This window comes from Ptychodera flava, chromosome 4, assembly GCF_041260155.1.
Source record: "Ptychodera flava strain L36383 chromosome 4, AS_Pfla_20210202, whole genome shotgun sequence".
NCBI lineage: Eukaryota > Metazoa > Hemichordata > Enteropneusta > Ptychoderidae > Ptychodera > Ptychodera flava.
Genome location: NC_091931.1, coordinates 18,290,259 through 18,311,084, shown reverse-complemented (window position 1 = coordinate 18,311,084; position 20,826 = coordinate 18,290,259). Strand labels below are relative to the sequence as shown.

Genomic DNA, 20,826 nt, shown 5'->3' with positions numbered 1-20,826 from the left:
ATATGATTGCAAACTGTTGACAATTATCTTGTGACAATATATGAACAATTTTCCAAAAATGGCTTTCTTCTCCCCTTTTTTTGAATCAAAGTGTGAGGGTGAAAGTTTGTTAGTTTTCCTCATTCAAAGAACCTTGATGCGCCCCGAATTATATGCTCTGCTGCCAGCATTCACTGGTAATTAACCAGATCCAATTTACATGCAGAGAGTTTGAGAACAAGGGCATACGTAAAGAGGTTGACAAATGATAGTACGGTTAATGCCAGGGGAAAGCGGGATATACAGCTCTGAACTCAAGATAACCTCGACAGGTATAAGAGGAGGGGCTAGGGCCTAGCCCCTCCTCTTATACAACTATGAGTATGATAACATCAGGCGTCCGCCCCTAGCCGCTAGGGGCGGACGCCTGATGTTATCATACTTATAGTTGTGCACGTGTTTGTACAATATCATGACTGCGACAATTGTCTGCCCGTGGAGGCTTTGACCGAGGCGCGTGTACTTTGTCGGGATGACGAGGATTTTCGCAAATAAAGGCTTTATTGTGAGCGAAATTTGTTGACAATGCAGTTGTGTGAGGCGTAAACACGAGCCCAGTATGAGAAGCGTGGAGTGTACGTGTGAACGTCGAGTGGACCTCAGTCCCTCCAGACCGACGTCCCAACAACAACAAACACAGAAGAACGTGGCTTAGACACGAAACTTTAGCAGTCTTGTAATAGGAAACGACCAGAGCCGAATAAAAGATCAAGAAATCAAATCCTATCAACTTTTAGCAGCAATGCTTAATTTCCTTAAATATTTCGATAAAGAGTATGTTTCGAACATATTGTGGAATGCACAGTGTAAAACTTGGCACGGGTTGGACGCAGAAATAGGAAACATGGTAATTTAGACAATAAAGGATATAGGGCTGTCTGCAGTCAATGCTGTGGATAAGCCGATGTGATGCTTCAGTGATATTTTACAGCGAAGATTTTCGAACGACCTCCTATTGACATCTGCAGATATGTACCTTCAACCAAAACAAAATCGTAGAGAAAATTTCTGTAGTAAAGATATCTGCCAGAAAAAATTGGCATGACTTGATTGGTTTAAACGCCCTTTTATTTGTAATGCTAATGCATGGAAAACAAAGTGTCTTGCATATTGGAAGTTTCAAGGGTTCGAATTTTTGAATTTGAAATGCGATGGAGGATATCATATCTTGACAGGCGATGTTTCAATTTTCAAGTGGCACAATCGGTATAATTGGCACGAACACAAAATTATCAGATCACCGATGTCAGAGGACATCCAGTTATCTGTGAATTGTGTGGCTTCCTGGTTTCAGCAGATTTATGCATTAGAATTGCATGTGGAACTTCATGCGTTTATTCTGTTCGAAATACCCGAAGGCACTGCATAGCAGTACGGCCAATGTCTGTCTGTCTGTCCCTCCACTTTGTCTCACTGGTTGGCAGTCCTGTGTCGTAAATATATGTGGCCTTTTATTGTTCGTCGCCCGCATTTCTGTTGTTGACGATTATCTCTGTTTAATGATCGATGGTTCGACTTGGTATATCATATCATTGAATGTTTCTAGATGTCCAACTCGGCCACGTAGAGGAAATATTTTGTTATTTTTAAACATGCTTAGTTCCGGAAAAGCGTTTGTAGAGGTATTAAATGTATCTGCGCCAAAACGTTTGCATCGGTATTAGGCTACAAAGCATGCTACTGGATTATTTACTGCCAACAACCATTTTCGCTACAAGGCAAGTATGCGAAGGTAAAAAATTGAAAACCACGTTTTCATGAGGGCGACCATAGAAACTGCTGTGGATGTGTTCATCACTGTCGTGATCATCCCGTAAGTTCTGTTTATTTCGTAATTCTGATCATAAATCAATGAAGTTCTTTGAAGCAGCCTGATAACTACACTGAGCAGTATTTGAGAAAGTTTCTGCAATTTTCCAAACGTTTTCCACACAAATGGTAATGTAGGACCCTGTTGTCTGAAAAGAGACGGATGACAAGAGTAGGGAATGAAGTTTGGTTTGATGAGTCAGGATTCATCGGACTATCACATTTCACATGCTAATATTAGAAGTCAACATCACTCCATATTGACCTCCGGGGCATCTGAAGCATCAAAGTCTTCTCGGCGGCTCGTGAAGCTACAGGTTGTGACCCGCGGTCGACATGTCTTGGAAACAACCAAACAAACTGCAACTCAACACTCCATAGGAAATCAAGAAAGCTGTATATCTGACTGCCTTTTGTAATTTTATATTCATCATCCTACGGGTCGAAGCATTTGCGCAGAAAATTTGTTATTAAATTGTCTATAAACAAAACACACACAACACTTAATAGGCGATCGCTCGAAAAAAGTTTTGCCTCCTCGTGACTAAAGTAAACGATTTATAGTACATCTATATATCACATTGTCAGAGCAACTAGTCTCAGTGATATACTACAGTACGTTAACAATTGGCTGGTTTCTACACATGTGCGGATCAACTTTGATCGTTCCTTTTCCCTGTGTTTAATGTCGCAGTTTCTGGAAGCCGAATATTATATGCACGTAACTTTGAACCTGCTCACATCATTGGTAAACTTCCTCATGATCAAAATGTCACCTTGGCTGCGGGCATTCACTCTGATCTTAACCACAGGCGCTCCTTAGTTGGGTAGTCTGCTAAGTGGATCGATTTTCGGATCGATCTATTGATCCCGTAGTCGATATGCCCGCCACTGCAACCTAAATACTCACAAGGTGTGCAACACAGTCACTCAAAAAACACACCACCCGATTTGTAAACTGGCCGTGCGCTCGCACAAAACATTCAGAACTACACTCCCATATATCTAGTTGGATCACAAATTACCCATCTCGTCAAAAATCACGCCGATGAATGTGTTACTCGCGTCATCTTGAAGAAATTGGCCGTCTTTTGTGACCAAGCGCGGTGAAATGCGGCCTGCAGAACGATTCTACCATATGACGTCATTTTTTCCACTGCTGATTGGTTCAACTATACTACACCAGTGACGTTTTGCCATGACCTTTGTTTTGGCCGTTGATTAGCCAATCAGTAGTGGAAAAAAATTACATCATATGGTAGAATCATTCTGCAGGCCACATTTCACCGCGCTTGGTCTCAAACACGGCCGATTTCTTCAAGATGATGCGAGCAACACATTCATCGGCGTGATTTTCGACGAGATGGGTAAATTTGTGATCCAACTAGATATATGGGAGTGTAGTTCTGAATGTTTTGTGCGAGCGCACGGCCAGTTTACAAATCGGGTGGTGTGTTTTTTGAGTGACTGTGTTGCACACCTTGTGAGTATTTAGGTTGCAGTGGCGGGCATATCGACAACGGGATCAATAGATCGATCCGAAAATCGATCCACTTAGCAGACTACCCAACTAAGGAGCGCCTGTGCATTTACCAAGAATCAACTAACTTTGATATCAATCACGACCATCCATTCCAGGCTACCCGGTGCTTGACTGTATGTTTATCCTACAAACAATGCAACTTTTGTGTGGGTTACTCTAATTGCTTCGTAACATGCCGATTTACTTGCGAATATTGCTAAAATTATTGCGCCTCCAAGATGTTAAACTCTGGCTGAACCCGGGGGCGATCGAAGCAGGAGACACGCGTATGCTTCATGGGATACTTATAATCGCACGTCGACGATATAGAAGTAGATTGTGGTCATGCATTCTTCATCTAATTTGGACGATGGATAGCTTCGATGGACATGCGGGTATGTGGTAATGTGGTTCAAATGTAGTTAGACTCAATTCCACAGTGTACAAACACGTGTAAAGTATTAATAGACGAAACCCGAGGCCTGCCCTGTTGAAACATCAAAGCTCAAAATCCTCTACATACATACATACATACATATACATACATACGTCATGCATACATACGTACGTACATACATACATACATACATACATACATACATACATATATATATGCATGCATGCATGCATGCATGCATGCATGCATGCATACATGCATACATACATACATACATACATACATACATACATACATACATACATACATACATACATATGTCCATATGTACATGTGAAAGAGTACGTTGTGTACATATATATATATATATATATATATATATATATATATATATATATTATTATATGTGTGTGTGTGTGTGTGTGTGTGTGTGCGTGTGTGTATTTAATATATATATGTGTGTGTGTATGTATATATAATATATATATATATATATATATATTATATATATATATATATATATATATATATATATATATATATATATATATATATGTGCGTGTGTGTGTGTCTATAGGTAGGTGTCTGCGTGTTGTAGAACACTCAATTTTAACAGATTAACCAAACGACCGAATGCATCAATGGTAACACTTCAAATAGTGTATAAGGCAAAAGAAAAACAAAGCAACATTCAAAGGCGAATTTCTCCGAACAAATTGTTTTAATAAAATGCGTTTAAATTAAAAACATAGAAAGCCTGATCATTACGCTGTTTGACCCGCACAAAGTACGTACCCGTAAAAGAATTGGCTCTATAAAATTAATCGTCAATTAAGCTTGGAGGTAAAAGAAACATAGCATTAACATTATAGCAGTAAAAAGCGAAGATCACCCGATCTTTCCAAGCAGAGCATCCCTTACAGCAGCAAAACACTTTTGCATGATGTCGAACTCATTTTAATTGTAACATGTGACCGACGAATGTTGAACAACCACAGTACTGAATGCCTAAAGAACTTACGGAAGGTCACATCACTTGAAGACAGTTTCGATATAGATGACACATTTCGTCTCGAGTTTGATTAAATGCTGACAAGGGAGGGTTGGTCAACTTCGTCTGTAACTTTTTGTTTGAAATCCTTGTCGTTCTGTACTCCATATTAAAGGCACATGAGCTGCAACTTTAGGCATAAGTTTCATGATTTTACATTTCGATTAAATTTATTTCATAGAAATGTTCTTACTCAGAGATGTGTACTCAAGTATAATTATAACTGAGTGGGTCTGCATAGGGAGGTTTCTTTAAGACAAAATAATAAACGGGTGCCGCACCCAAGTATGGCCGCCTCCATACAAATACATGATAAACAGTGTCAATCGTGCATGTACACATTTGAATACAAATACAACATGGTGCAAACCCACTGAAAGGATGGGAAAGTTTTACTCCACTTTGACAAAAATTATCCGTTTTTCACATAGCATGGCAGATTTTGAAAATGGCGCGAAATTTAAATTTAACAAAAATCTGTTCTATTCTTAACTATTCTGCCATAAGCAAACGTTTTTGAGGCAAGGTTAAACACTATATCGTTCAATTTGCAGATTGCAATGAATATCCGAAGAAATTGGAAGTATCTTGAGGTTATACAAATTTTGCAAAGTTGCAGCTCATGGGCCTTTAAGGTGTTGTCGGATGGCTGAGCTTATCGCCCTCGTCTTCGTGATTAATGTAAACAGCCTTTCTGAAACAAGGACATTGGTTTCCTGACAGCATGGCTTTCAAAGTGGCATTGGGAAACGGGAGAAACCTTACCAATTATCAAAGGCGCAATTTATGTGCGTTTGAGAGACAAACGGACGGACTGACAGAAAGTCAGTCAGTCAGACAGACAGACAGATAGACAGAGACAGAGACAGAGACAGAGAAGAGAATAGCTTCAGAAGCACAGATGGGCAGAGAAAGATGCTGTAATGACTGAACGGTGATTTTCGATGGTTAAAATAACAACTGCTTTGTGTGAAACGCTAAACATAGAAATTGCAAGGATTCGCATTCTATGGACATAGTAAGAGTGTAATTGCATTTCACGCCATGGCGCGGGAGAATTTTTGTTCGTTTATAGTGTCCTTTTGTACATGAGTGTCAGCTTTACACTTATAGACCGTTCACTGAGGCGGATGAATCAAACCAACTGGCCTTTTTTTCTCCGATCAAAGGCCGCTTCATATATTGCATACGTTGTTGTGCATTCAAGATATCATACACGCTGTCGACAATCCAGATGGGAGCCTCGATCGGGAAATGTTTTTGGAATCCCGAGAAAAACTGTCGATGGTGGGTAAATTAATTGTGTAAATCGTCAGAAAACACAAATTTATCGTCTCTCAATTCATCACCTGTTCCGACAAGAGCGGATCATCTGCGCGTGCGCCGTACGTTTCTGACAGCTGTGCAGACCTTGCTCGCTGATCTGAATATAATACAATCATCAGCTGCACGGAACAAATGTATGCTCAGTTCAGAAACTTTATCAAAAGTTCGCGTTATCTCGCTGATATGTGCGATGAATTCACTTTGTCCTCAAACTTCTGAACGGGGTAGGAAAATAAAGCAAAATCGAGGGCGTATTTTGATACGATATCGTTGATGTAAATCCTCGGTACTTTGGAGAGTTCCTCCCAGAGAACGTTCTGAGTTGTCGGTTTGTAGTACTTCTGTCGGTTGGGAAAGTGAACTACCTGATCGGCCCCCGTTTGTTTCAGTACATACTCGACATCGGCGTCGAGGTTTTCGAATGTGCCGACGAAATCGTAGTTGACGGCACAAGGTTGACACAGCTCATGCATCGGGGCCCAATGCATGTCCATCTTGTTAACGTCTTCTTCGATAAGGTACTGCAGGTATTCGGAAAAGGTCACGTCGTCGCCCGTCGGGTTGCTCTCGGCATTGGGCCGATAGCGCTTGACGATTTTCACGCCGTACCGTTTCATGAATGCGGGGAACTTCTCGCCAAACTTGTTCCGGTAGGCCGACAGCAGACGAGTCAGAGGCTCCCGTACAAAGGTGAATTTGTAGTAGTTCTCTAGCCTGTGTTCGGCTTCCTGTTCCGAAAGGTCACTGAGATGGGTCAGTCCCACATTGTGGTCCATTTTGCTGTACCAGTCTGAATTGTTCAAGTAGCCATCGATTACTTTTAGGACTCTCTTCCAGTTCGAGCAGGCCACTTTTGGCACGAAGCAGTAGAGAAACTTGAACTTGTCGTTGACCAGTATGTGTTGGTACAGAACGCGTTTCTCGGCAGGTGTCAGGGTCTGCACACTGCAGCACTTACGGCTGCTCTTGCACATCATGTCCAGTCTTTCTTCCCGGAATGACCACGGTAGCTGAGGATAAAGATAATGATAGAATAGCGTAAGTTATTATGAATGATTAGATTGCTACATGGTTAGAATTAAATGCACATGAATCAAGCCACGACACAATTGCACATGCACCTGTGAAAATTAAAAATTATGCAGGCCGTCATTATCGAACTCAGACTCACATTCGGAGCGAAACCCTGTTGATGTGCGAGAACGCATTTTCCCATAGCCTACTTAAAAACAACGGATTGTGTTCACAGCATCTCCTTCGCTCAAGAGGAAGCTTTTGACTGAATATCGAAGAACATGAAGAAACTTTCCATTAGTACGGAATCAGCGTTTCGTATTGCAGTCTCTACGTTTCGTGTCGTCGCTTATCAGTGTTATCAAAGTAACTTCCGAGGGGGATGTCTGGTTACGGCTCTAGAGCCACACCGTAACCAACACCGCAACAATTATCGTATTGAATATAGTTTGACAGACCATTAATACAAGGCCTCCATGGTTTCTTTAACCTGGAAACAAAAGTCCCGCATGGTGGTATTGGGAATAGTTTTCCTTCAAGCACAGCCAGGAAGCATTTTTAAAGGAGAACATTTGCACGGAGAATCGTCAAATTACATATCGCCACTTCAGTTGGTCGATGGTGTTGATTTACGACTGATATAAAGATGTCGATTGTTCATTACGGGCGTCGGTGAGAGATTGGCGCGCCTCGAAGACTTAGACGGGATATCATATAGCTTCAAGCGACATGTGCAGCGATTCGGTAGTATGACTGCCGTGTGGACCGGTGCAATTCACTTCAGCACGAGTTTGTTGGCCTTGTGAGGTGATAACCAACCGAGCGTTTTCCTCCAAGGTTAAAAAAGTGTCAACGGCATGCGATGAACTTCGTTTTACGTAACAAAGAACGATGTCACAATGTTTGTAGAAGGAGCGGGTTTCAAATTCTCGCGAGACGATCAATAATGGTGCTTTTCCAGTCACGGCGGACACGAGTTGTGTTGAAATTCACATTTGCCCGGTGAAAGGACAGGTCTGATCTTAAACAAACGCTCCACGGATTCTGAACTCCTCTGATACATGCTTGCTCTGGGGCATATATGCAACCATCACAGTTTTGGTGGACAAGACAATAAAATACTGCAAACTTTATTTAAAAGATATTGAGATCACTCGAGAGTAAGGACAGCTAAATTTCTTGAGCATTGATTGATTTCTACCGGTAAAAGTACATTAAGCAGTTATCTTAATCTTAATTAATTTATCAATAATTATAATAATTATTAAAGCAATTATGTACGTGACTAAAGTTTTGCTCATCACAGTGGTCATCACGATGATACCGTTCCGAACCTTTGCATCGAACTCTGTACCATATTTACCCCTTAGAAGACATCATACTGTCCCATCATCGCAAAACCATCTTCATATATATATATATATATATATATATATATATATATATATATATATATATATATATATATATATATATATATATATATATATATATATATAGATCATCTCGCGAGAATTTGAAACCCCTCTCTTCTATATATATACTCTCTCTCTCTCTCTCTCTCTCTCTCTCTCTCTCTCTCTCTCTCTCTCTCTCTCTCTCTCTCTCTCTCTCTCTCTCTCTATATATATATATATATATATATATATATATATATATATAATATATATATATATATATATATATATATATATATATATATATATATATATATATATATATATATATATATAATTATTTAGTGAAAAGTGTTTTCGTATTAAGTGGCATCCAAGAAGCCTAGATAACTTGTTTTTGCCGCAAAGCGCACAGTAATTTTTGAGGCAGGAATGCACGCATGCGCTTTTACACAACGTTGCATGACTGGTTCTACTCTTCTGGGATATAAAAGGAAAGGGAAATAAGCGAACGAGCGCTTCAGATGTTTTCTGATATCATCATCGGTGGTTTCAAAAATGTCCCAGCTGTTTTTTTTCCGTTAATGAATCTGTCGGTAATGTACATTTTGCACATTTTAACTCAATTTAGATATGATGGTTATCGACGATGACCATCCTGTATAGGGGATCTGAACGGAGACCCTGACCATCTATGCACTGATGAAGAACTTGGAGATGAGGACTCCCAAAGTATGTGTACTTTATACTTAATGCCATCTTGGGCCATTGCACGCTGCTCGATTAAGGTCATGGACGTCTGTTGCCCATAATTGAACTGTCTCAAACCTTGCGGATTATTTTAAACTCACACGTTTTCATTTAAGTATAGTAGAGGATTACTTAAACTATTTGCGCTTTCCATTTCCTTTTTTAATGAAAAGATTAAATGGTATTGCCAATAACTGTAAATTCTTTAAGGGTTTGTGTAAATGGTTTTATTCAAAGAGGAAGACGTGTTTTTTGGGTTAATTGCGAACACATATCAGTTTCAAAGCTCGGAGTGTTTTCCCATTAATCACCATTTATACCTGAAAGACCAAGTGAAAGAACGATAAGTTCAGATACCAGCGTCTGAAAGCCATGTTTCAATCCCATATCTATATAATGGATATTCCTGTATTACCAGAGAGCTAGTAAATGGCTTTTCACACAAAACGGACAATCCATCGGTCTTACCCATTCAACCGTGTATTTTCACATTAGCTTACCATTACAGGTTTTGAAACAACTCCCGGTGGTCCAATAAATTAGCAATGAAATTCGGAATCCATTGTGTAACAATACAATTCCCCTGCTTTCCTCTTAAGCGCTCGGCCACAATGTTTACTGTCAACACAGAAGGCTTTTGTGCTACAAGCTGAGTTTTATGTTATGCAGCAGTGGGTGTATGTATGATGTATGTATGTAGTATGTATGTATGTATGTATGTAGGTAGGTAGGTATGTATGTATGTATGTATGTATGTATGTATGTATGTATGTATGTATGTATGTATGTATGTATGTATACAAAGACAAGGTCAATATTCAAGTTCCAAGTTTGTTAAAATGATATTCCTTGGCTACACAAAATTGACATCTTACTGTAGGCTTGAAACTAGTCCGTTTCTAGCTTCATGCTGTACAGGCATACAGAATCTGAGTCAGGAAGTTGGCAAGAGAATAGAGCAACCTGTGCTGCAGCAAGATTAACCATGGAGAACAAGATGACCGCTAGCTGCAATAATTGTAGCCTTGCTTAGCCGGGGATTGGGCTTCTGTCGTGCGGCTCGCGCCTTGACCAAACCAAGGCCGACAGAAGCCCAATCCCCGGCCAACCAAGGCTACAATTATTGCAGCAAGATGACCGCAAAATAAATGACTGTGTATTCAGTCTGTGAAACAAGATGCTACCAATTACGATTATTATATGTGATAACAGCACTCGGATCGAATCCACTAAGGTTTTGGACAATTGTAAAATGTATGTGCACTGACAATCATCTCGCTGCCAGTGGGGGTCACAGACAATTTTGAATATTACAGATTCGAATCGAGCCATTCGGTGGCCATTTTGAGGGTTATAAACATGAAATTTTCATAAAGATTGAAAATGATAATATACATAAAATTGTTTCCTACAATCACCTAGTCATTAGAGACAAGTAAACAATGTCTAAATAGGCAATATAGCTATAAGAAGTTCCAGATTAAACTTGGAAACTTAGTTTGCGTCCCATTATCAATGTTAAGAAATAAAAATATATCTTCTGCATTTGTATATGCTGCAAAAGTGTCTGGCGTTTCCATATGTTCATGTGATACACGGGCTCAAAGTCAGGATATGGTTATTGATTTCTTTGAGAGACAGAAATCAATCATTAAAGGATACGAAAACATTTGAATCGATTTGTTTGAGGGCCAAATGTTTGTGCCTTGTCTAGCACATCCTTGTCTAATCGCATTACAAATGTTGGGCTTGTGGAATCGAAAAAGAAAAGTTATGTTAACATTAAACATTGGGGTTGATGCAGGAACTCTTTCATGAATAAAAATACAAACGTTTGCTGACAAGTCATGATAAGCCTGACTCAAAGTCAATCGAACAACAGTAGATATCAGATATCCTGTGTAGGCTATGAGGATAAACTGAATAATGGATATTTTACAACATGCCTCGAGCAAGAAAGTGAAACTGTCGTAGAAGCACAACCAATATAAATTACAAATAAAAAATGTAAAAAAATGTAAATAAAAAAATCCGGTTAAATGTAAAAAAAAAACAGGAAAAATATGAGTTACGACATTAATCTTTATAATCGGACATAAAGGTCAGCAGACTCATGCATTGAAATGGGGGGGGGGGCGTACCGAAAGCGAAAAATAATGACAGGAGGCTGGGCGGTAACTGTCGGTTAACTTTTTACTTCATGTCAGCCCCTGCTTTCAATCTTTTCAATGTTTCCTTCCCGCTGTGGCTTGCTTTTTTTTTGTTTCAAGGTAACCTTTTGGATTTTTTTTCAAAATCTTCCAAGAACCCCTAAGATATCAAACGCTTCATTCCTTATTTTCATTCCAGGCAAGGTCAGGAAATTTCACGTTTGACTTGCTACATTGTAGTTACTACGATCTCACCTAATTGAATCCTGCATACTTTGCAAAAATTCAAGATCGCCATAGCGACAACAATGATTCAATACAAAGACGTCGAAAGTTACGGTGGAGTGACAGTACTGAGAAAAATCGGTTTAATCTTCATCAAGTACGGTAGCGTATAGACTGACAGTGTAGCCCTTTCATAAACTTAATTCTATCATGCAAAAGAAAGCCTTATATTTAATGCACGAAACATCTTTTTATAATTGATCGCATGTCACCCTAACCTTATATTCAAACACATGTCCGAAACAACATGGATGTAGAAAAATAGGTTATTTCGTCTGCTAACAGCTTGGAAGTCCGTCTTCATAACATTTACGATGTCTTACGAAATCTGGACTACACCATTGACCTTTGTGACACTAACAAGGCCGGCGAAATGGGCGCGGGAAAATCTAGCAACAAGCGACTTCGTGTGTGCGAAAAGTGATCCGAGGCGGAATCACACATGGGTCTTGCACGGACCAACGATAGCATAGCGCAGTAATCGTGATAAGACTTGCAAATAGGGAGCCTGCAAGTCTTATTACAGTCCGATGGAAGCTTGTTTGCTCACTGTTTAATCTACCTCCTGACAATCGGTTCCTACAAGACATTGAGATTATCACCCGGACGCTCAATTCGAAGCGAAATAATGCCTTTGCTACGTCGTTTATACAAAATGCATGTTAAAATCAATGCTTGGTGGGGGGGGGGGGGGCAAACATTATTCAAAGAAAGCGTCAAAGGTGATTTTCTTGTTCGTTTACATGTATATCACACAGACAGATAGTAGCGGTGTCCAGGGACCGATACCCTTAATTAAGTTTTTCCTTACGAAAACAGCCAAAAATATACCCTGGCCCGTAGGTTTCAACCTATTCTTCATAGAGCCTGACCAAGGCAAATTTTTAAAGGCATGATGGCCTCCAATATTGAATGGCATGTATGCCTTGGAAAACAAATCTAATTATGTTACACACAGCTCAAAATTAGATAGACCGGGAAGTTCTGTGGATAAACACAGCGGCAAGACTGTAAAACGTTGCATGGAAATTGGTACAGTCTTATGAAGACATTTGATAATATTGTTCCGCTTTTCAGGTAGCAATTCCAGAAGATTCCTAAGAATTATCTTGCCTTGGTCTTGATTATTTTAGTGTTTCACACACATTATTAATAATGTCGGACAGGTCAACGAGAATAATCTTTTCGCCTGTGGGGTAATATATCTCTCTTATATACCATTCGTTGTTTTGTTTTGTTTTGTTTTGTTTTGTTAGGAGATTCTCCAGTCCCTTTTCCAAGAAATTAAATGATTATCTCGATTTCGTAAAATTCTCTCTGGCAATCCTACTCAGGAAGGAGCATGCATGATGAAACTACCGATTGACCGGGACACCGTTGAGCTCGACTTAGATCAGACGCTGTGAAGGGATAGATTTAGGGGATAGCGTGAACTGCTCATGAAATTTGAAGTACTGTGATTGCTTGCGCAGATGAGTGCGCAAAGTTGTTATAATGGTGGTAGTGTGTGTGCTACATCATCATGATCATGGTATTATCAGTATAAGGCAGGTGCATCACGGGATAGTGACCTTTATCGTGCTCCAAAGAGAAAGTTCTGAGTATGAAGGTTTAAAGTTTAGTCTTTCAGAAAGTGATTAAACGTGTCTGTCAAAGATTGCCTTACGTCTGTATGAATTACGATTATGGTTTTGTAAATGGCAGTCAATCGATAGTTGAATCATGTTTCATTGAGAATAAGAGTTTTGCTGTCAGTGTAGTGTCTGCCAGAAACTGTATTAACTCTATTCAATGGCCGAGAGCTGTGCCCACTGAAATTATGTTACATCGGCCAGCGTGAACATAGTATCTCAAGTACAACAGTTGCATCGGCTAATTTCCCTAAATGAGGGCTGTTTATCCAAACTCGACTTGTGCTTATAGAAATAGGAAGTTTTGCCACAAGTAGAAATTTATTTCGTCGAAGAGAAACTTCTTGGCATTTCCGGACCACCTTAAAATGGGAAAACGTCCTTACGTCTCAACACAAATATGGTTTAATCGATGCTCTATTTTTGCGGATTTTAGGTTGAATGGAGCTTGGAATGTTTTTTTTACGACCAAACATTGTCAGCTGACTAAATGACGACCGGACAGGCAACAAAGGTTTTATTCGACGCTTTGGTGCATAAAAGTTACAGACGAAGCCTCCGAATCAGTTCTGAAATAGAGGTAACTGAACTTTGAACGCAATTACGGCATTATTAAAATCAGTTCAATTGTCCAAAGTATTGAACCGAAACGACCCTTTTTGTGAAGTTTCTAAACATATCATAACAGCGTAGTTTGGACACTAAAGGAATTCATGAGTCGTCGTCTCTCTTTGTATAGATGTCCTTACATACAGGGTCCCCATTGAATAGAGGGGCAACGTATACTGCCTATCCCGCAGCGAAAAGCATCCCACTTTAATTCAAGGCCGTGTTCTCCAAGGGCAAAATTACAGTTTTAAGAAACAACGCCGTTGTCAAGGTATGTTGTCTACATGCTTGGCTGAGTTTTCGTCAATGATGCGATGACATATAATGGCTTTGGGGTTCATAGCCTCAAAGACTGCAATTGAGCACCCCCTGCCCACTTCACGACTTCGATGTCAAAACATCGCAACTTTAGCTACTGACAAAAAAAACACCAAGGTTATTGATCAGTGTCTACTTAGATACATACAAATTACATGCACATGTCCGCCCATCACAGACAGCAACTCATCATTCACGGATGCTCTTCATCGGCAGTTCGCTTTGAACCATGACAACGGATCCATTGACCGGACAGTCGTACTTTCCGAAACGTCTGCCCTTTCTTTCCCATTTTTTTCTAATGTTACTGCTTTTGTCGGTCGAGTTTCGGGTCACATGCTATGCATATGGTTCATGAAGTCACCCGACGTCTGCTGAGAAAGCAGTGTAGACGGTATGGTCATAGAGCTACCAAAAGATCTTTTGGTAGGTCCATGGTGTGGTCCTCCGCACTTTTCAACAGAATACGCGATGTCGGATTGTGTTCCGGATTAAGATAATTTATGGCGAGAAACGTTTATGCATCACGGGTAAACCAATAAATCGAATTCAAGTCCACTATGGTCAACATTGAAATAAGTAAACATTCGTGTGGGCGGTACCGTCGATGGTTCTCAAACCTCACCAAACGCGCGTGCACATATAACGACCGTAAACTGTGACTCGATTTGCATAGTCGCAAATACGAGTGTGGAGTAAAAGGTCGTAAAAAAGTACTTACCACCGGAATATCGACACAAAGAAAGGGATGAACCATGATTCAATGTAAATTTGAGCTGTCTGAGTTCAACCTTGTAGTTCAACTTTGGGTTAGGGGAATGGAGGTTCCGATTGAGATCGTAATGCTTTCAATAAGTGAAGCAAACACACCGGATTGTCGGTTGTAATTACAACTAAGATCTTTATCGCCGAATAGCTGCATCGCGACAGAATACTGATGTTCCAATTCTCTCTCTTTTCTCTACTAATTCATTAATTTACGCACTCATAATTTACATAACGAAAAAACTTTCTTAATTCAAGAAAGGTTTTGGTCAGCGCGTGGGATTTTCCGTTTGTCGTGATTGTTCGAGATCCCACAACGGAAGATCCCGCTCCTGACCAAGGTGTTCACACCCAATTTTTTGTCTTGCAGTATGTATCTGCTACTCGTACACTTGTGGCCCGATCTGATTAATGTAAGCTTTAGATATGCCGACCTTTCCACCTGTGTTTGATCTTTGCTGTTCTCTTTGGCTGGTAATCGGATTAGACCTTGGCCATTACGTGAAGTACTTGGTAATCTACAGCACATGCGTTAAAGGCCTGATAACTGATCCATGGCTGATCTTCGCACCTTGAGCTACAGTTGCCCTATGCCCGGATATTTTAAATTACCCTATCTAGGTCAGACAACTAGTACTGTCCGAACATCATGAAAATATTCCTCATGCTGGTTTTTCAGGTCTGCTTTGTCTGCCGTGATGCCCCTGGAATACACGACATTCGATTTCCTCGAAACGTGTATCCACACAAGGTTAAAAGCATGCTTTCTGATCCAAGGGTCTAAAAATAAACAATGAAATTATTTCCTTTCCAATTTTTATGACGCCAACAAAAGATGGACGGTCCCAAAAATGCACCTTCACCATTCATCGTGTTGTTTCTTCTGTCTGAGAACTGATAGCAATCGCCAACACTAGTTATTTGACAGAAAAACAGGAAAAAACATTACCTGATGTAAAGGCAGATAAAATACCGTATATGTATATGTAAACGCATTTGCTTTTGTTCATAGTGAGTGTACTGAAATGTTGTTGTATTTGAGAAATCTGACCGAATAAACATCAATACTTTTACCAGAGCTCTGACGCGTTCGATGACGTGAACCCCGCCAAGCTTTGGCCTAAGTCATTTGCATCCTTTTATACCGTCCATTTAAAGGATAATGTTTCATTTCATTTATTTATAACTTTCTTCGATAGGAGCTCCTGACAACGCTGTAGTGGGTCTTTGTTTTCAGGTACAAGTGGTACGATTTACCCTCTAAGACGACGCCGATTAAAACGCTCGCCCTTATGACCAAGCCCGTATTTTGTGTATTCAGAGCTACAACGTCTGGTCGACTTGTGTTTCATCGGCCCGGACCCGCTAACTGCAGGACTGTAGCGAATTCTTTTAAAAGTGTTGTTCCCTCCACCACCCCCTTCCATTGACTGTTAACATCCATGGTGTGCCTATGGATGTAGATTAGATGCGATCTAATTTCTACATCCGTGGTCATGGTAAATGAAACTCGGGAAGCTCTCAATCTTGAAGTCCCTTGTTCCCCTGTTAATCATTATCAAAAGTATGTTATTACACACGCTAAGCTATGGCCAACTAATCCCCAAGTCATTTGCCCATCAAAAGTAATGCCAAAACAGTGCTATTCTGTTTCGCCACGGTCCCTCCATGAGTGGACTTTTTGACATACATAGACTTTTAATTTTCAGACTGACATTAAAAATAAATATACAGTGAAGCTATATAATTTTTAACGATGCCTTGAAAGGAGTGGCACTCGATTATGCCTTCAAGAGCCCCTTACGGTGTAAGAAAGAGATTTCCAAGTTGATAAATATTCCACTTCAAACCCGGCCCTATTCCACGTTGGAAGGTCATCCATCAAATCCTAACCCCCACCCGTCCACCCTTTCAGGAGTGCTAATATAATTTGAGAAACATTCCAACGAATTACATCGCCAATGATATGTCTGTTAATGATCAACCACGCACTACTGCAAAGTCACTCACTGGCCGCTTCGTATACATGTAAGGATCAAGTATTTCCGCAGACTGCCAATGTATAGAGGTGTCATTTACAAGGCCAAGTCTCGACAGGAGTCAATACGCAGATCTTTCAGACGAGAGTTTTTACATAGGTCTCAAGGATAACCCTGAACCCTTTACAGACACGCTTCGCTAATCGTGCGCAATCTTTTCAAACTAAGGCATATGAGAACAGCATTAAATTATCAGACTTTATCGGATTCTTAACAACAATAGATTGGCATGTGAAAGTATCACATATCCAGGGCAACGAGCTGCTCTAACATCAGCAATATATGTAATCTATGTTTGTGAGTGGACAAAACTGTAAAATAATCAACGCTGATAAATCTAGGCTATTAAACCACTGTCTTATATGTTTAAACAAAAGTTCTGAGTTAGATCGTGGACGTAAAAAATAGAAGATCACCACCAAAATAATACTGGCTGAACTTCTGACCTACCAAGGGTCATTGACTATTACTACCCTTTTCAGTAATAGAGCGCGAAGCCACTGCAGTGAACTGCAATAAAACTGCTCACACTAATTAGTTTCAGCTGTAGCCAGCTGGCAAAGTCGACAACATTGTATGTCCCATGCAGACAGTTTGTCTGGGGAAGTTGAAATAAAAAGAGTTGTACATGGACAAGTGCATGGTAATGTTACATTGTATCTTAATCTTGAACACAGGGTGCCAATCGTAAACTTCATTTACAACTCGAGCCTCAGACAGAGCTAGTTTTGTCTTTGTACAAGCAGACTTTTTGGTCTTTATCAAGTAGCCCTGTTCAACACCAAAGTGGCCACGGCTACAGCTGAAACTAATTAGTGTAAGCAGTTTTATTGCAGTTCACTGCAGTGGCTTCGCGCTCTATTACTGCAAATGGTTGACTATTTTAACTTTCAGCCTCTGTACTTCACAACGATCTATGGAAGTCCAATAGATACTCTCCGTATGGAAACGATCGGCAATACGCAAATACCGCGAGTGCTGTATCAAGTTGATTCTATGAGCCTTGTTCCATACACGCTCTCAGCAAACTTTCACTGGAGACCCGCTTCGCAAGTACAGTCACAGCCTTGCATTGACTCATAAAACAAGCCCTGATAAATGAGAATTCGACTCTTTACGACCCGGAAAGCTACCGGTGGATAAATTCACTTGTAATTCACCAGGTTCAAAGTGGGTCGTCCTACATCTTTCATGATTTATCTATGTATTTACAGTACCCATCTTGTTCGAATCGCGGCAGGAGAAGCGTGCAGCATACTTCCAGTTACGATTCATAAGCACGGATTATTTTCTTGTGCAAAATGGATGTAAAAATATTCTGTGTAAAATTCTGTAGTCTGGAATTCATCGAAATCTCTCTCAATGCACCAGGCCTTACAAGAATCGACCTCCACTGGGCCTTGCTCTCGTAATTTTGGAGTCTTTCCCTCCCCAGGCACAAAGCCAGATGAAGTACCCGAATTAAAAGGGCGACTGTTCAGAGCGGCGAAGGGCAGAGCGACCCAGGGGTTGCCTGTGCGTTGCCGGCGATACCCAACCTTACATAAATACTCAGGACATCCCATTAAGTTCAGATCTTACAACGTTCCGACGTGTAGATATATACAGACTAGAGATCCAACACACGCCCGGTTAAATAAGTATGTCAATAAAAGTCGTTCTTAAATTTCAATGTTTATAATTGAGGAACTCTTTTCTGAATTGAAACCGGGGAGTACTCGGCTGAACAAGAAGGAAGGACTTACCGCGGTAAAACTTGTGTTCCTCGAAAACGACGAGGGTGTACTTGTTCTGGCGAGAAAGTTACCAGCCAGTAGCACTCGTGACGGCGTCTTGGGTTCCTGCGATGACAGTGACCTCACGGAGGCCAAAACATACACACTGACAACCAGCGCGATCAATGCCAAGACGTACCGTCTACATTTGCGCATGTTGTACCCTGACGAGGACATCGTGTAGCGTCGGGTCACCTTGCCTCGCACAAGCAAGTGGGCCCTGTATAGGTGTGAGCTGGCGGCGTAATCCTGCACACTACACTGTTGGCGGGTCCGACGATGCTGTGCACCGGACTGGATCTGGATAAGGTGACCGGATAGGGTCCCCTGGCAATATAGTGGATTGCCACCTTGTCAAAGTCACCGAACAAGTAACGCGTACACACAATGCGCAATCTTCGTCTCGGGAGATCCTGCCCTCACGTTATGGTCAGCTTTGCCCTAAGCAGTCGTATTGGCAATCATAAGGCACAGGCATGTAGAATTTTTTGGCACTTTTGTCTCGATGAGGATCCGGGGAATCTCGACAAAAGCGACCGGGTTTTTCGACGGTGTGTTCTATTGTCGAAAGAGCAGTCGGCTTGGCCACTGCTCTTCGGTGTATGACAGAGAAATTATAAGGTCAGTGCGATAGTCCTCAGCTGAGGTCGCTCTGTACTCCGCGAAGCGTCCAAAATGTGCGCGCATCACACAGTCCGGAATGTATTAACGAGACGTGGTAATCACATACTCGTGCAGTATAGCAACCGAACGCCTCCATGTTGTATATACTGCCGTTCGGGGACCATTTGCGTTATCAGAGGTAGCAAAAAGGCGACTTGGGTTCACAAGTTCAAAATGCGTTTCGTTTCGTACAGATTTGAGTGCGGTAGTTCGAGTAATACAAATGTAAGCAAGCATACATGTAATATTTGCGAATGTAATCTGATCGGAGAGTGTTGAAATTTGGATCAAAGTTTCGTGTTTGAATTACAAAACAACTGAAAAGCGGAAAATACATGTCATTGTAGTGATCAGCAGCCATCAGGCCTAGGTAAGAAATATTAGCAAAGCGTACGGTCCATATCGTCAGGATGGAATTCTAGATAGCTAAGCTACGAAGTCCCACCTATGAGATGTAAAACACAGATAGTTGATGACAAAATCTAGATTGTCAAGACGCAATTTTGACGATTTTTCCCGTCATACATGCCGTTTCAACATGGCGGCCTAGGATAACGTCGATGCGAAGGCAGCAGTCGTGGTAAGTTTTTACCGTTATTTTAGTTTTGAAGTGAGAAATCGTGAAAAAATGTATCGCCTTCCGGGTCAAATATCATGGAAAATGCCCTCGTGAAGTATTTTTGTCGAACGTTTGGTATTTTTAGATAAGATAGATGTTAATTGCGGACTGCTGTGGGTCTGCTAAGCTGATCTGTGCGATATCCATAGAAAACCACGTGCGTATCAGTACAAGTATGGTACACGGTATGGTGCAGTGCAGTGCAATTTAAGATCTCAACTCGTTGACTTGGTCGTATACAACATGCGACTTCTACCATCTGATCTTTGAGATTACCGTATGTGCAGGGTCTAGCTTATTAAATGGTACTCATGCAAAGTTTGCTCTATTTCCTATTAGTATTTGCAAAATCGCACAGATCTGCTGGTAGACCCACAGCAGTCCGCAATTAACATCTATCTTCTCTAAAATACCAAACGTTCGACAAAAATACTTCACGAGGGCATTTTCCATGATATTTGACCCGGAAGGCGATACATTTTTTCACGATTTCTCACTTCAAAACTAAAAATAACGGTAAAAACTTACCACGACTGCTGCCTTCGCATCGACGTTATCTTAGGCCGCCATGTTGAAACGGCATGTATGACGGGAAAAATCGTCAAAATTGCGTCTTGACAATCTAGATTTTGTCATCAACTATCTGTGTTTTACATCTCATAGGTGG

General features: G+C 40.7%; 1 protein-coding gene across 1 annotated transcript; it reads right to left on the bottom strand.

Annotated features, from left to right (window-relative positions):
• Positions 1–4,469: 4,469 nt before the first annotated feature.
• LOC139131052 (carbohydrate sulfotransferase 14-like) lies at positions 4,470–19,557 on the bottom strand. Its single transcript, XM_070696987.1, has 2 exons — positions 18,848–19,557; positions 4,470–7,154 (listed from the first exon to the last, which is right to left on the bottom strand). The coding sequence occupies exons 1-2, from the start codon at positions 19,052–19,054 to the stop codon at positions 6,315–6,317; spliced, it is 1,047 nt and encodes a 348-aa protein (XP_070553088.1). The 5' UTR covers positions 19,055–19,557; the 3' UTR covers positions 4,470–6,314.
• Between the last annotated feature and the right edge of the window lie 1,269 nt (positions 19,558–20,826).

Coding starts and splice junctions, on each gene's coding strand:
- LOC139131052 (XM_070696987.1), bottom strand. CDS start 19,054: ATGTCCTCGTCAGGGTACAACATGCGCAAATGTAGACGGTACGTCTTG. Junction 7,155..18,847: donor GGAACACAAGTTTTACCGCG/GTAAGTCCTTCC, acceptor CTTTATCCTCAG/CTACCGTGGTCATTCCGGGA.